This window comes from Vombatus ursinus, unplaced genomic scaffold (assembly GCF_900497805.2).
Source record: "Vombatus ursinus unplaced genomic scaffold, bare-nosed wombat genome assembly UNPS02014820.1, whole genome shotgun sequence".
Lineage (NCBI taxonomy): Eukaryota > Metazoa > Chordata > Mammalia > Diprotodontia > Vombatidae > Vombatus > Vombatus ursinus.
In genome coordinates, this window is record NW_020954598.1 from 15,049,591 (window position 1) to 15,066,229 (window position 16,639).

At 36.2% G+C, this 16,639-nt stretch overlaps 1 protein-coding gene across 4 annotated transcripts in view; it reads left to right on the forward strand.

The window, feature by feature from the left end:
* TNS3 (tensin 3) overlaps positions 1-16,639 on the forward strand; it is a 511,123-nt gene that overhangs the window by 312,039 nt on the left and 182,445 nt on the right. For all 4 annotated transcript variants that reach the window (XM_027836865.1, XM_027836867.1, XM_027836868.1 and 1 more), the window contains 5 exons: positions 3,731-3,783; positions 4,576-4,747; positions 7,956-8,006; positions 8,820-8,942; positions 15,258-15,322. In XM_027836865.1, the coding sequence (XP_027692666.1) occupies positions 3,731-3,783; positions 4,576-4,747; positions 7,956-8,006; positions 8,820-8,942; positions 15,258-15,322 (464 nt within the window). The remainder of the gene's footprint in view (positions 1-3,730; positions 3,784-4,575; positions 4,748-7,955; positions 8,007-8,819; positions 8,943-15,257; positions 15,323-16,639) is intronic.

Sequence of the window (16,639 nt, forward strand, 5' to 3'; positions counted from 1 at the left end):
TCAAGGAAATAAATTCTTTCATTTCCCAACCTCTTCCCTCCTTAGAGAGCCATTGCTTGAAACGAAGAATAAAAAAGGAAGGGGGAAAAATGTTCAACAAAATGGATTAAAGAAGGATTTTTTTTTAAAAGGCAATTGGGGTTAAGTGACTTGCCCAGGGTCACACAGCTAGTAAGAGTCAAGTGTTTGGTCTGAGACTGGATTTGAACTCAGGTCCTCCTGACTTAAGGGCTGGCGCTGTATCCACTGCACCACTTAGCTGCCCCTAAACAAGGATTTAATCAGTAAACATTTATTAAGCACTTACTGTGTCCCAGGTCCTGTGCTCAACATTGAGGAGATAAAGATAAAAGAAAGTCTTTGTCCTCAAAGAGGTTACCTTTTATGGGAAGAGAAAATTTGTGAGGTAGTTTTAGGGAAGAAAGGCTCTAATAGGTGGAAGGATCTAGAAAGACTTCATGTAAAAGATGGCTCTTCAGTGGAGGTCTGAAAGAAATTTCATTATAAAAGAGAGTGGTAAGGATGTTATTTATTACAGGGAAAATGGGAACTTGTAAAAAATTCTGAATTTTTTTTGTGTTGTTAGTATACAATAATTCAGCAACCAATATTAAAGAATATAAGCATGTGCTTAGTATTATCACCATAGTAATTAGAAATTTTTTTTGCTAGTGTTATATAGTACTTTAAGGTTTGCAAGGCCCTTCACATGTATTAATTCATTTGATCCTCACAATAACCCTGTGAGGTAGGTACTGTTATCATTCCTTATTTTATAGATGAAAAAATTGAGGCACAGAGAGGTAAAATGACTTGCTCATGGTTACAAAGGTAGTAAGTGTCTGAGATAGAATTCGAACTCAGATCTTACTCTAAGTCTTGTGGTCTATCCACTGTTAAACCTAGCTGCCCTCACTAAAGATAGTTTTTAAGGACCCTAAAATTGTCAGGGTTCAGAGTAATTTTAAAATATTTCTATCATTTATACCATTACCTTATGTTTATATAGATATTTTCTTCTTTCGGCTTATTTTTGTTTCCTTGTATTTCTTGATTCTCTCTCTTTTTTTTTTTTTTTTAATTTCTACCTCTTTTTCTTCCACCTTCAATTCGTCTCTGAAATAGCCATAACATATAAATGAGGAATATCTTGAATATTATGTTCTTTGCTTTTAATTTTAAAATCTGACGAATGAAACATTTGATGCTTCCTTTCCCCACTCCCACTCCAAAAATACTTAAGTTTTTTTTTTGCTTGTGTGTGTGATTCTCAGTGATAGAAGAAATAAGTCTTAACCCTTTGATTGAGGGCTGTATGAAAATTGAAGTGGCTAGTGTGCTAATGTGGATAATTTATTGTTATTCAGTTGTTTTTTAATCACGTCTGACCCTTTGTGACCCCATTTGGGGTTTTCTTGGCAAAGATACTGGAGTAGTTTGCCATTTTCTTCTCCAGCTCATTTTATAGATGAGGAAACTGAGGCAAACAGGGTTAAGTAACTTGGCTAGGGTCACACAATTAAGTGTCTGAGGATGAATTTGAACTCAATTCTTCCTGACTCTAGAGCTAGCACTCGAGCCATCTGGCTGCCCAGCATATTTTAGTAGCCCTTAAAAAACATGGGAGCTGTTTCTTAATGGAGATGTTTTCCTTTACTGACCTTTATGTATAATGAGTAAATTTGTAATTAGCTTATTAATTATTTTTATCTTGCCTTTATAGTAACTCGCGGTTTATTTCGAAGCTTATCTTATTCAACCTATGTAGGGACCGATACCTGGGAGGGATAAAGTTGAAGTCCCTTTTATATGACATCCTTATATATCTTATACCCTTCACTGTCATACATGAAAGTAAGCTCTGTGCCATTTATTCATTACACTTCCCACCATTTTGAGGGTGGCAAATGACTACTAATAAGTGATAGATGAAATTATGCATTAACTCTAAGAGCACTTTTTTTTCCTATTATTTTTCCAGAAAAGTAGACTCTTCTCTCTGGCTGTAGATACTTCAAGCTTATTACAATGTAGAATAGGAGAAGGTAGCAGCTTGATTTATGAGATTCAGGAAAGAGATCCTTGTCAACTCTATCATCCATCTGTTATTCAACTGTGGCACAGGTTTTTATTCAAAATTAAAGATATGACTTAGTATGGTGCAAGTTTCTCTCCAAGAGGTAACACCATAACATTTATACCTGTACAAAGGACTTAAGAATACAAATACCTTCAAAAGTAGTTGGAGGCTTTGATGATAACCCAGAATTCTTGAAGGCTAGGTTAGAAGACCACAAGTTTTGGTAGTTCCTTCAAAAGTTACAGATGCAGGCAGGTGTCCCGTTCCAGTGAAGCTAAGTGGTAAGTCTTCTAATGGACATTTGCTGCTAGGTAATTTGGGTTTTTTGGGCATAGTAACTTAGAAAGAGCATTTGCTGTCCTAATGGCTTGTGGGAGTAGGAGTAATGTACACAACACAATTACAGGCTTTGTAGCACAGAAGTGGAAGTATAAATAACTAGAGAGTGTGTCGATGGGGAAATGAACGTTGGGCACTTGACAAGTGAGGAAATGGTTTACCAGACTGGGAAAGGGCAGTGGTGAAGTACCAAGAAAAGACCCTGGAGCCACATTTGATTATTTTTGCCTCTAGATGATCCTGGAAGCAATAATCCCCTCAGAAAAAGCCCTAAAGACTTGATAGGAGTAATTGAAGAGCTATAAACAGTAGTTTGTACACATAAAACAGAATAACAGTTTCTGTCATGGTTTTACTTCCTTTGGTGGTATTTTCTCAGCTGAAGAAAAAGAAAAGCAGCAGCCATACGTAACTAAGAACTGATTAGATGACCCCTTATTCTCATCTAAAAATCTTATATCAACAAAGGATCTTCATGGATATTGTGATTTCCATTAACTGAGGGTCCCTTTTTCTGAAATCTACTTCCTTACCATTCATGACTACTTACTATTTAGTAGTATTTTAAAAATCAGTCTCAAAGTCTCCTTGGCCAAATTATTCATAACCTAGAGGCCAGCCTGCTCATGAAGAGCTGCACATGGTTAGAGTGGAAACCGTCAGTCAGTAGTCATTTGTTAAGTACCTGAGATGTGCCAAGCATTGTGCTGGAGATAAAAATGCAGAAGCCAGTCTCTAAAGTCAAGAAACATGCATTCTGATGTAACACATGTTGGGAACGAAGACTGTCATTGTCTCCACAAACAGTCAAAGATTGAATGTGTAGCCATTGGGCAATAGCAATGATTATTATGCCAAGATCTGGAATGAGATAGAATAACTGGAACAGGATAAGATGGAGTAGGAGAAGAGATAATGTAAAAGGTCACCGTTCTTGGCAAGAAGAAGGGCAACAGCAGCAGCAGGGTAGATGGCAAGATAGCCATACTTGAGTAGTCTCTGATGTCCTGATGGACCCCTAGATAGGACCTAAGCTTCTTAAATATATCTGGTTACTTTTCACTCACATACCTACCAATCTCATATTAGAACAGACAAGTCTATTATGTTGCCTCTATCAGAAGGCTTTGTAATGCATTTCTGGAGCACAGGCATAAAGGATGCTGTGAATGTATTTCAAATTGATAAAAGCATTGGTCTGAATGTTTGACACAGCGCATGTTACAAAACATAGATTTTGCTTTATTTACCTCTCTGTGATGTACATTGAAACTTTAAAATGATTAACAATTTGGTTTTTTTCCCCCCCAGGCATCTGACAGTTTTTCAAAAAGTTCTTCATTCTGCTGTGATAAATTTTCTCAGTAAGTGTTCTTTTCAGCAGTTCTTTTATGTATCTGTGCCTCTAATTAACCTTAGGTCTCCAGGAAAGCAATCATTATATCTTCCTTCCAGTGTATGATATGGTTTTTCTTACTTTTTCCAGATCCAAATTACTTATCTTTAAGAAGCCCCGATCACAAAAATCCACACCACCTTGCAATGTTAATAGCAAGAGAATGCAGTTTGACTAAATATATAATATGACTTTGGGAGGCAAAAAATAACAGAATCAATGCATCTGGATTAAGTTTTTGGAGACTGTTTGATATCGTGAGAGAAACAAAGGACCTGGAGCATGAAAATAGGTGTTAAAATGCCAGCTCTTTTCTTTACTGGTTCTATCCAGAGCAAATCACCTAAACTTTTTGGGTCTCAGTGTCTTTGCATCTTATGTGAGGCTGTCACAGTGTCGTGCTGTAGACTCTGAGTGACCAGATTAGTAGGGGAACAGTCAGAATGGAGAGAGAGGCACAGATAAGAAATATTTTCATGGAAGGAAGGACTTGGTAAATGGAAGAAAGTCATGAGTCAAAGTTTTACCCTTGAAAGTCATTCTTTCACAATTGATATAGTAAAAACTTTGAAAAAAAAATGCTGACCAGCTGCTCGTGAGTTAAATTTAAAAAATAATTCCTTAAAGTTTGTCACCTTTTAAAAATTTGTATGAATTTTGTTCAAAATACTTTTCATTCATCTTTTCTCTTTTCCCCCTCCATACCCTGGTCTGATTCCCTTTTGCTGGGCCTACTTTTGAACCTTACACTCTTTCACAGGAGTGCCATCTTGGGTCATATCATGGAGGAAGGCTATGAACTCGATCTTACCTACATCACTGAGCGGATCATCGCTGTCTCCTTCCCAGCTAGTTGCTCAGAGGAAACTTATCTACATAACTTGCAAGATGTAACCCGGATGCTAAAATCCAAACATGGAGATAACTACCTGGTAAGAGTCAGTACTATTTACTTTGGTAAATACTGTCAAGACACGCTTGTGAAAAGTCACAATGCTGCCTTTTGTCTTAGAGCAAAGTCATTTTTTGATGTAACTCTAATTATACCTGTGAGTAGAGGTAGGGGTAAGTAGGATGGGCATATTGAGTTCTCCCTTGTATCAAGAAAAATAGATATTGCCATGAATAGTTAAACAAAAACAACCAACATAATGGCCATTGTATACAGTGTTCCACTGGTAAGAAGTTCATACATATAATAGTGATTAGGAATCCAGATTTGCTTTCATACTTAAAGATTTTCTGGGAATGTGAATGTAAGCGATATAAAAATAAAATGTCAGTGGGATTTCTTGGTGTAAAATAGCTTTTTCATTCTTTTGTTTTTGTGATAGAATATAGTGTACTTCAAAGAGGAAGGTTAATATCCCACTTCTGACCCAATCTTTTGTCATATTGTATAAAAATTCAATCATACTGACATGAGTATTTTCTTTCCATTCATTTCTCATGATCAGACCAGTCCCTTAATTGATCTATTTAACAGGTGTATATAATGCAGTCCGTTTTGCTACATCTCATGCCATCTGTTGTACTCATTAAACTTCAGTGACTGAATGAAATGATCTGGGATGTGATGGATGAGTTTGTAATCCTGCAGCTATGTCGCTGAATTTCCTTTACAGTTGTTGTTGAAAGTTCATTGCCATTGGATTTCAGTTCAGTCACTACCCTAATTAATAATAAATAGATTCAAATGCACTATTGGATTTTTTTTCTTTAGCAGCTTTTAGAAGTGTTTCTTTATGTTCTCTGGTATTCTGCCTCTAGGAATTTATATTTTAGGTTTTATACTAACCTACTCTGTCACATAGTGTAACTAGATTTCAAGTTAGAAGACCTATGTTTCCAACTCCAGCTTTGCTATTTAATATTTGTGTGAATTTGGACATGTAATTAAATTCTGTGGGCCTCAGTTGCCCCATGTCTAGAAGGGGCAAGAGTAGGTGATCCTCAAGGCCTTTTTTCTCTCCAAGAGGTTATAATTTTATGATATGAAAAAAAAAGATATCTCTCAAGAATTTTGGAAAATGGCTGTTATGATCCCCTTGCTGCAAAAGGGGAGGATGGAAAACTCTACGATGTGAAATTTGATTATACGATTGCAAATCATGCCAGAAAGGGTAATCTAAAGAAATTATTTTTGCTATACAAGAAACTCTCACATGAGCTAAGGTTTTTAAGTCATGTAAAAATGAAAGGAGAGCGCATGGATGAATATTTGAATTCATACTACTTGAACAGTTTCTAGAAGGTTAATGCTTTGTATTAGCTGAGCTTGTAAATGACACTTGAGGCAATAAAAGAGAGTTTTCTTTCTTCTTTGAAGTCAAGGAAAAGCCTATCTAGGATTAGTCAAGAACATAAAATATTGCAACTAAATCAAAGATGAGGGCTAAGGAATCGCCACTGGATTTGTAGATAAAGAGATCTTCAGTGATTAAGAGAGAAAACCCCCTGGTATTTTTGATGTAAGTCAGATAGCAATAAGCGGACATAGCAAGTACAGACAGCTACTTGGTGAAGTTTGGTAGTAACAGGGAAGAATTAAGAAAAAATGGTTAGTTTGAGATGGGCCCAAGCACCTTTGGGTTTGATGTGGTGGTGATAAGGCTGAATGAAGAGGTTTTTTAGGATAGTGGAAATTTGAACATTTTGGCCCCTCCTTGCACTGGGCAGCTAGGTAAAGTGGTGTACCTGGGTTTAAATCTTACAATGGATACCTACTACATGTGTGACTTTGGGCAATATTCTTAATTCTCTCAATTTCAGTTTCCTCCTCTTTAAATGGGTATTATAATAATAACACCTACTTAACAAGGTCATTGTGAGAACCATATAAAATAGAATGTGTAAAATGCTTAAAGCTCTGTAAGAATACTAGCTGTAGTAGTAGCAGTAGCAGTAGTAGTAGTAGTAGTAGTAGTAGTAGTAGTAGTAGTAGTAGTCATCATTGTAGTAATAGTAAATAGTGGGTTAGGAATTGGAGGAAAGTGGGATAGTAAAAATGCAAAATGAGAGTAAGATCAGGTAATAGAGCAGGGTCCTGAAGGTGAATAAATGGGATATTGCCGTGAATGCAAATGAAGGGGGTTAGCGTTTGTAAGAAGACATGGCACGGTTCCTCAGGAATGAATTAAGAGTATTAAAATACTATGATCTGGAGGTCCAAGTGACATGGTGGAGAAAGTGCTGGATTAGAATCAGAAAAATTATTTAATTTATTCCTTCTGACCTTGGTCAAGTCACCATCTCTTTAGGCCTTAATTACCTAATCTTTAAAATCAAAAACAAACAAACAAACAAGTGAGGCCTATACTAGATAACCACTAAGGTCTCTTCCAGAGCTCAGTCTTTAATACCAAATGAATTGAACTATGAAGCTATATTAGAAGGACATGGTAGTATTGTAGATAGAATTTAAACCAAGTCGTTCTTGTTCTAAATCCAGTGTTCATTTCAGTATATCTTCCTGCTTCCCTTTTAAGAATAAGCATTTATTTTCCAGAGGGCTATTTATCCCCTACGAGATATCTTTTGTCATCGTCATTATTTTCCCCAATTATCCTTTCATATTTGAACCGTGAGAATGAGTACCTGACGGTTTTGGCAACTCCCTTAAGAGTTTAAGTTACAGAGAAGGTTCTAGAAAGGAAGGGAGAAGGGAAAGGAACATGTATTAAGTACCTATTATGTGCCAAACACTGCTAAGTGCTTTACAAATATTATCTCATTTGATCATCACAACCACCCTGAGGTAAGTGCTATAATTATCCCCATTTTACAGATGAGGAAACTGAGGCAGACACAGAGTAAATGACTTGCCCAGTGTCACACAGTTGATAAATGTCTGAGGCTGAATCTGAACTCAGATCTTCCTGACTCCAGACTTCCTGACTCTATCCATTATACCACCTAATTGCTTTCTTACCTGGAAGTTCCCTAGTTCAAGGAAATCACAGGTCCTTGTACCTATCCTTTTAATTACATGAAAACTACAAAGTCTAACAAACCTTGTAGATGATAAGTAATGGAATTGTGTTTCTCCTCTTATTTCTGAAAGTGATGGCTTTTCTAATAACCTTAGTATTTGTTTGTTTGTTTGTTTGTTTGTTTGTTTGTTTGTTTTTCACTTTATAGGTGATAAACCTCTCTGAAAAGAGATATGACCTTACGAAGCTTAACCCAAAGGTACTGGCTTTATTCCCAATAACCTTCATTCAAACTACTTCAATTTTTGAATGCTGATACCCGTTTTGTGTTTATATAACAGATCTGCCCATGTGATTGCTGCTTTGCCTAATTCTCCTAATTTAATGTGTTTTGTGATTCTGTGTTTCCATTCTTCCTTCTTTTATGGATACTTTTGTTTTTAGATAATTTTGCTACTTCCCATTTGTATTTTATTCCTTGATTTTTAAATAGCATAGTCTGTGTGGACAATTGTATTTTTCTGACTGAGATTTCGATTTGATCCGAGGAGTTTGGGGCAAACCCCTAAGCCAGGAGTGGGGAACCTGTGGCCTAGAGGCCACATGGGGCCCTCTAGGTCCTCAAGTGATGCCCTTTGACCGAATCCAAACTTCACAGAACAAATCCCCCTAGTAAAAGGATTTGTTCTGTACAATTTGGACTCGGTCAAAAGGCCGTACCCAAGGCCGTAGAAGGCCACAGGTTTCCTACCCCTGCGGCCTAAGCCAGTGTTTCTTGTTCCTACATCCTTCTTTCTCTGTGCCCATACCTCGATATCCTTGAACCATTAATAGCCCTGAAAGAACATACTTAGAACTGGCATGCCACATTCAGAAATATTGAGAAGGCCTTTGAAGGGATGTTTTGTTGGCATTACCTAACACTTTGGTATCTTTTAGAAATGGAAGCATGTTTCTCCTTATTCACATTAGCAATAAATTCATGAAGTGAACGTGTAATCCAAAGTATAGTGAATGTTGTAAAAATGTTGCTTCAATAATGAGCGAGTAAATATAACTTCTTTTCTCCTAGATTATGGATGTGGGTTGGCCTGACCTCCATGCCCCTCCCCTTGATAAGATGTGTACCATCTGTAAGGCTCAAGAGAACTGGCTGAACAGCGACCCTCAGCATGTAGTGGTCATTCACTGCAGGGTAAGCAAGATACATTATATGTTGCTCTTTTCAGTTCAATTCAGTTTTAAATAAAAAATTCAATTTTATCCTAAGGAGAAATGAATGGACCTCATGGTTTGTGTCACCCCCGCCCCACCAAGTTTGGGGGCAACAAGAAAAGTAGCAGTCTAAGTGATAATTTACAAGAAGGTTCAAAACACTTTCACTCTCCTTCCTTTGACATTCTTTAGAAATGGTTTCTGGCTCAGTGGATGGAGCATTGGACTTGAAGCCAGGAAGAACTGAGTTCAAGTCCATCCTCAAACACTTACTGGTTGTATAACTCTAAGCAAGTCACTTAACTCTTCTGTGCCTCAGTTTCCTCATCTGTAAAATGGGAATAATCATAGCACCTACCTTGGAGGGTTATTGTGAGGAAAAATGAGGTCATATTTATAAAATATTTTGTAAACTTTATGGCACTATATAAATGCTTGTTCTCACTTTATACTTGGCTAAAAAAAATGAAAAGAGGAGGCATAGTATAGTGGAAAGAACATAGGCTTTAGAGAGAGTGGACTTGAGTTCAAATGCTGCTTCCAGTATTTCTTACCTTTGAGACTTTGCTCAAATCCCTTCCGCTCTTTGTAACCTCTTTTTCTTCATCTGCAAAATGAGGGAGTTCGACTGCGTGAGCACTTCTCAAACTTTTCTTTTGTTTTTAGGACCCTTTTATACTCTTAAAAATTATCAAGGACCCAAGTGAACTTTTAGTTATGTGGGGTATATTTATTGATAATTGCTATTTTAAAAATCAAAACTGTTAGATTAAAAAAATTTACAAGATGTCCCAAAAGTCTTTGTGCAGTTTTAAGCTATTAGAGCCTAAGAGTGGTACTGTTTTGCATAATCTTACAGCCTCTTTAATGTCTGGCTTAGTAAGAGACAGCGGGATTCTCTTAGCTGCTTCTGCATTCAATCCGTTGTGATATGTTTTTTTGTTGGAGCATATGAAGAAAATCCAGCCTCATACAGATAGGTAGTTTTAAAAGAAGGAAACAGTTTTTCTTTTTAAACTTATATTCTTTTTTAAAATCATGTCTTTTTTTGTTTATTTTTAGCATTTTTTTAAAAAAAAAGATTTGAGTCCCAGATTCTCTCCCTACCTTTCCCCCTCCCCAACTCACTGAGAAGGCAAGCAATACAATATCAATTATTTTTTGATGTTTGGTTATTTCAGTTGTGTCCTACTCTTTGTGACCCCACTTGGGGTTTTCTTGGCAAAGACACTGGAGTCATTTGCCGTTTCCTTCTCCAGCTATGATATCAATTATACATGTGAAATCATGCAAAACATATTTCCATATTAGCCATAGCACCAAAAAATCCCAAGAAAAATAAAGTAAGTGAGAAAATTATATTTTAATTTGCACTCATAGTTCATCAGTCCTCTCTCTGGAGGGGGATAGCATTTTTCATGAGTCCTTTGGAATTGTCTTGAATCATTGTATTGATCAGAGTAGCTATGTCATTCACAATTGTTGATTGTTACAATATTGCCATTACTGTGTACAGTGATCAACAGAGGAGTATTTTAACAGGCAAATAATATCTTAGTATGATTTTAAAAATAGTTTTGCCATCACGACCCTCTGAAAGGATCTTGGGGACCCCCTGACATCTGTGAACCACAGTTTGAAAATTGCTGGACCTAAGGTTTGCTAAGGTGTCTTCCAGCTCTAAATTTAGCAATAATAATTGGGTCATGTTCTCCAAATGAGCTTTAGAGATGACGTGAAGGTTTACAAAGTCTTGTGATGATGATCTATTCATTTAATCAAACAAAGCAACCCTCTAATACTGCTTTGTGATTTTGAGGGCCATACATGTTACAACAACGTGGATCATATATGTATGAGTGAGTAATTGCGTGTATCCAAGGTAGGTCTGTCTAGCCAGATAGTTTAATAATTTTAAAAAGTTCTTTTATGGAAACTCTTTGTTTAAAAAAAGTAGAAGATACCTGTTGATAACTAGTAATATGTTCATTGCCTCAACTGAATTGTTTAGAATCTCTCCTTTCAAATTTTGCTTTCATCTTATAAGGACATTTGTATTATACTTAAGGAGGTTTGTTCCTTCTTTATTTATGTGTGATTGTAGGCACAGTGCTTAGTAATTCTGCGGGAAAAGTATAGTCTTTAATAAACTGAACCAGCATTCTAGAGGATTATATTCAGTTCAGCCATCTTGACTGAATGTAGATTATGTGCAATATAGATTATGTGTTAGACGAAATATTCAATGTGACTCCTCAAGGGGTTTATATTCTTATATATTCATTTCTTCACATAAAGGTGAGTTGCCATTATTATTCATTATCTATTATTTGGTGCTTTGCTAAAAGAGCAGGCATGGTATGCGGCAGCCTTTAGAGGTCCGACATGATTATTGTTCAATTGCCTAAAGGAACTTGTTAATGAGCATTCAAGATGAGAAAAAAAAAATTCAGTGCCCTGCATGCATTTTCTACTATCATAGCCCATTGGAAAGTAGATAATTTTATGCTCCCTTACTTAAAATATCCTCTCTTATTTCAAACCCTTACCCCGTCTCCTATCTCTTGTGCCCCATTTTTCATCCTTCAAGTGCACAATGTCTTCATGTTCTCACTTTGACCCCCTTTTATACATTCTCTAATTTTCTCTGTAAATCCTCTGAAAAAGTCAATGTGACATCTTAGTTAAGTGGTAACAATTTATGGATTCAAGTATTTCATATAAAAGAGCAGTTTATCTGTAGACTTAAAACTCCCTAGGGGAATTTGCATTTAAAATTGACTGAGTAACCCAAGTAACTGTCATTTGCAAGTTTTCCCAGTGTTTGCCATGCTTTCCCCTCCCCCCATCTCAACTAACCCCACGAAGGAGTATTACTTCTCAAATTTTAGGATCAGACAATCTCAGACATGGAAGAGATCTGGGAGATCATGAAATCCCAAGTATAACACGGGGGACAGGGAGACGCTAGGGGACATGTGGATTGTTCAATACTCATGTGAGTGCAGATTTTTAGAGACTATTTACCATAAAGATTTTGAGATCTATTGAAATTAATGAGCCAATTTTCTAACTTCTCAAATGAAAATGAATTAAGTTTTATCAGCATTTTTAATATACTACTATTTACTGTCGATTCCATCATCTGTTAAAGATGTGTCAAAATGTAGGACAGCCCAGTGCTGCCAAACCAGATGTAATTGGAAAATATTTAACCAAATGAATAAAAATACCATAGAGCATAGATAATGTCAGTATGTGATTCTCTAAGGCAATATCCAGCACTCAGGAGGGATACTTAGGTTTGGTTTAATAGCTCTTACCACTCTCATTTCTATTTGATACCACTCATCAGTTCTATTACAGGATACAGGATAGTTATATTAAGGGCCTCTAGGTGGCTCAGTGGATCGAGTTCTGGGCCTGGATTCAAGAAGTCCTTAGTTAAATTCCAGCCTCAGACCTTTACTCAAAGCAAGTCACTCAACTGTCGCCTGCCTCCCTGGTAAAATGGGGATAATAACAGTACTTACTTCCTGAGTTTGTTGTGAGGATAAAATGAGCTATTTCTAAAATGTTTTGCAAACCTTCACATGTTACATAAATCCTACTCATCTGCTATAAAATATGGAGGAAAAAAAATGGACTGTTTCTTTCGCTTCTCCCACATCTGTTTTCAATGACTCTGTTCTCTTTAGCCCTCTTGCAAATCAGTTAATCAGTCAATCAATAAACAAGAGCATATGCATGCTCCTTCAAAAACACATGCATTCAGCTATGTGACCTTGTGCAAGTCACTTAACCCCAATTGCCTTAAAAAAACAACAACAACAACAACAACAAACACATGCATTCAGGCAGATTTTCTTTCAGAAATTTACATATTCTTACAACCAAAAAAAGAAAAAATAGGTTTTTCTAATTAAAAAAAAAATGGCGTGATGATCATTGGGCTTATTCTCATCAATTTTAGGTTTGGAGCTTTCCCTCCTCCTTTTCCATTCCTTTTTTAAAATAACTATTTAAATCTATTATACATTTACATTCTTAAGACTGTTCATTCCTTTTCACTTTCTTACTTCAACTATATGTGAAATAAATTAGCCTGAATAGTACTCAAAAAGAATAAATCAGGGTATAATAGCTGATGGATTTACTGTCTTGGACCTTTAAAACACTTGCTTTCCCTGAACAACTGTTCCTTTTACCTCTAGACAAAACTTGTTGGGTGAATTAATAGGAAACATGTTAAAACTCATAAAAGTGATTTATTAGTCATTTGTACTGGTGTCATGTAAACTATTTAATAAGTTTTGGAAACATTTAGAAAACAAACCATGAAAGATTTGTTCACCTTTAATTCAAAATTATTGGCGTTGGCTTTAACTGAGGCTTGTCATAAATCATAACTGTTGGATGAAATTGCTGATACCTGTCAAAATTCTGTGCTTTCCAGAATGAATATCTCATAGACCATCATGCCAGAAATTGTTAAGATAGTTAAGCTTGTCTTGGCTTGGATATGCTAAGAAATGGACAGATTTTTACTACTGCTTGATAATTCTTTCTTAATTTAATGTAAATGATGGATATTTTTCCCTCTTCTCCCTACCTTCCAGTTTTTTATCTGTGTTATTGATTGAGAAGAAATACACACACATATATATATATGCATATGTTTTCACTCAATGTAATTATAAGTTTTCACTTAGAGAACCTAGTCCCCACGAAGCCCGTATTTCTTAGTCATTTATATTGAGGTGAGCTGAGAAATTGTAAAATAATTTATCATGAGAATATTGTCTATGTATACTAGTTTCTAGTGTTTCAGATCAAACTTCACCAATTCAAAAATATGGCCAGCTCTGTGACCTCAGGCAAGTTATGTAAATCTTTCTGAATCTTAACTTTCTACCTTGTAAAAATGAAAATGAATAATGCCTTCCCTGCTTACCTCAAAGGGTCATGGGGAAGATCAAATTGAGAAAATCGTTGTGAAGCTCTTTATTATAAGAGGGTATACCACTTATGTACGAACTGCAAGGAAACAAGAGAGAGCTCACATTTTTCCTTTTAAAATTTCTTTTTGTTGTTGTTTTTCGCTTTTTTGACTCATGTTTCTTATTTCAGTTTTTGGGAAAGTTATGACTTGCATTTTCTTTCAAGGAAATGAACCTCATCCTGTTCAGTCCCATTTGCCATAAAAAAGTTGAGATTTAGGTGAACATTTAGTGATTAAAGCTGAATGCAAAGAATATCACATTACTAAGAATAATTCCAAAAGCAGAACTCCAAATTGTTTCCCAGTAAGCCTTCATTCATTCATTCATTCATTTATTTATTGGTAAGCATCAAAGCATAATTTTGGCTGCACAGTTAGGGGTGACTTTACATGGTAAAATATCACTTGCACATTTTTTTCTGAATTTCAGCACGAGGTTAGGCATATGATGTTTTTATACACATGCCTTTCTTCAGTAAATTATTTGGCATCAATGAGATGTTTGCAGACCTTAAAGTACCATGGGAATGGGGCAGAGTAGTAGTAGTATAGTGGCGTTGTAACTGTGGCTGGAGGTACAAGGATGGATAATCCATTTTCCCTTCCCTCTAGGAGCTTACATTATAGAGGGGTTGGTAAGACATTTACTCAAATAAATATTAACTGTATTAGAATATTATAAAGAAACAGGAGTAAAAAATTCAGTGAAAATAAGGCCTATAGTTATATCTAGGGACAGAGGGCTATAGAGTGAATCAGAGTGCCCCAAGGCATACTTGGGGTCATCATCACATTGATTTGCAGATACTTTGGAGCCTGTCCCTGAGGTAAGATGGTTTTAACTCTACCAAGTTTGTGCCCTGTGCATAGTTCTCATTCTGACCAGTAAGGGGTGCATTGCCTCTGTGAAATAAAACTGAATAGATTGCTGTCAGTTTTCTTGAGCTGTAAATTGGTATTATTTTAATTAGCAGCACATTGGACATTGTTGCTCAGCCTCTCCAAATGCCCTCAATTAACAGCTGCTCTGGATTTCTTTCATTGGCTTAAAAAGCCTCCATCACCAGTGTGATAGTATGGAATTAGAAGCTGATTTTCTTCTCCATATATTGACGTAGAATGTCAGAGCAGCAACCCCAAGTGATTAGTAATTCCCAAAGATCCAATTTTGATTTCGTCTCTTAAGCATGATCTACCTTTTAATTTGTGGAATGTATAGGGCACTCTCTAGTTTATACTCAGTTCTGCTTCCCATTTTAGGATAAAGATATATTGATTCTTTCATTCCCTCAGGGTGGAAAAGGGCGGATAGGAGTTGTCATATCATCGTACATGCATTTCACCAACGTTTCTGCCAGGTAAGGGGAAAATAAGATAAAATGTATTTTCTCTGTCTGTAATGTAATCTTCTGGAGGAAGAACTGGATATCAAACGTCCTGGGTTCTAGCTTCAGGCTTGCTATTAACTGACATTGTGGTGTTGGGCAAATGTTTGTGCCTCTCTTGGCCTTAGTATCTTCATTTGTAAAATGATGGGGTTGGACTTGGGGATCCCTGAGGTCTTCTGTACATCTAACTTTCTATGATTCTACTATCAGAAAATAGATAAAGCTGACAATTGATTTCAGCCATGGCATTCTCTTCCATTTCAAATATTTGTGAAAGTGAGTTCTCTAGTTTAACATTTTAAAAATGTGGAAATTTACCAGTTTTCACAGAGGTGCTGGAAATGATTTAAGAACCTATGTTCATATTCTCGAATGATGATTGCTTAAGAAATACAATGAGACTAACTCCCATGCATGGCTAGAAGAAAAATCGGTCTTACCAACGAAGTCATGATTTTTTTTGTAACCTACTTCTCTGTTGTTGTAGATCCAGGGTATGGCACACATATTTGGGAAAGTAATAGGTGGATAGTGTGCATGTACACATGTATGTACATGTATATGTACATACACTCACCAATTACTGACTCATGCTTTAGGATGGGGCTGAAAGTCTAAAAGAACTGTGTCCTGCACAGTTGTCCTTATAATGGTGTGTCCTTATAATCTCTATCTGCTTTTACTTAGGAGATGATGATGACCCAGAAAAGATGTATTTGGGAATTGGAGAAAGTGTATGGCTCAGCTAGAGACTGTCATGTGTTCTGGGGGGCTCTAAGTAGGGAGTTAGTAAGTGGTAGAGATGCGGTTGTGGAGTAAAAGACCAGATATAAATGATGTACTTTATAAATTTCTCATTTCTGATGACAAAACAGAATCAGTCTAAATTACTTCTTTGTCAGTTTTAATTTTTCACAGATATCCTTTTTTTTATTTAACATACCTCTCTAATAAACCAGGAGCTTTTTAATCATCTTCACTGTTCATACAACCTTTGCTTTGTGTCCAAAAGAAGAACTAAAAGACCATTCATATGGTGGTGATAAACTATTTCCCTTTTTCCATTAAGAAGTGAAATTTGACTTTCAAAGTGTTTTTTCTGGAAAGAATTTTTTCCTGCCTTGGAGAAAACCTAATCCCTAAATTTCTTAAATTTCCTGACTGGTGTAGCCAAGTGAAAATGAGCACCCCACTTCCCCACTATTGGTGAGAATAAGTATTTGTGTGTGGGCCAGGCCTATTAATATTCCTGGTCACCTTGAGTTAGTCATTTAATACAAATATGTT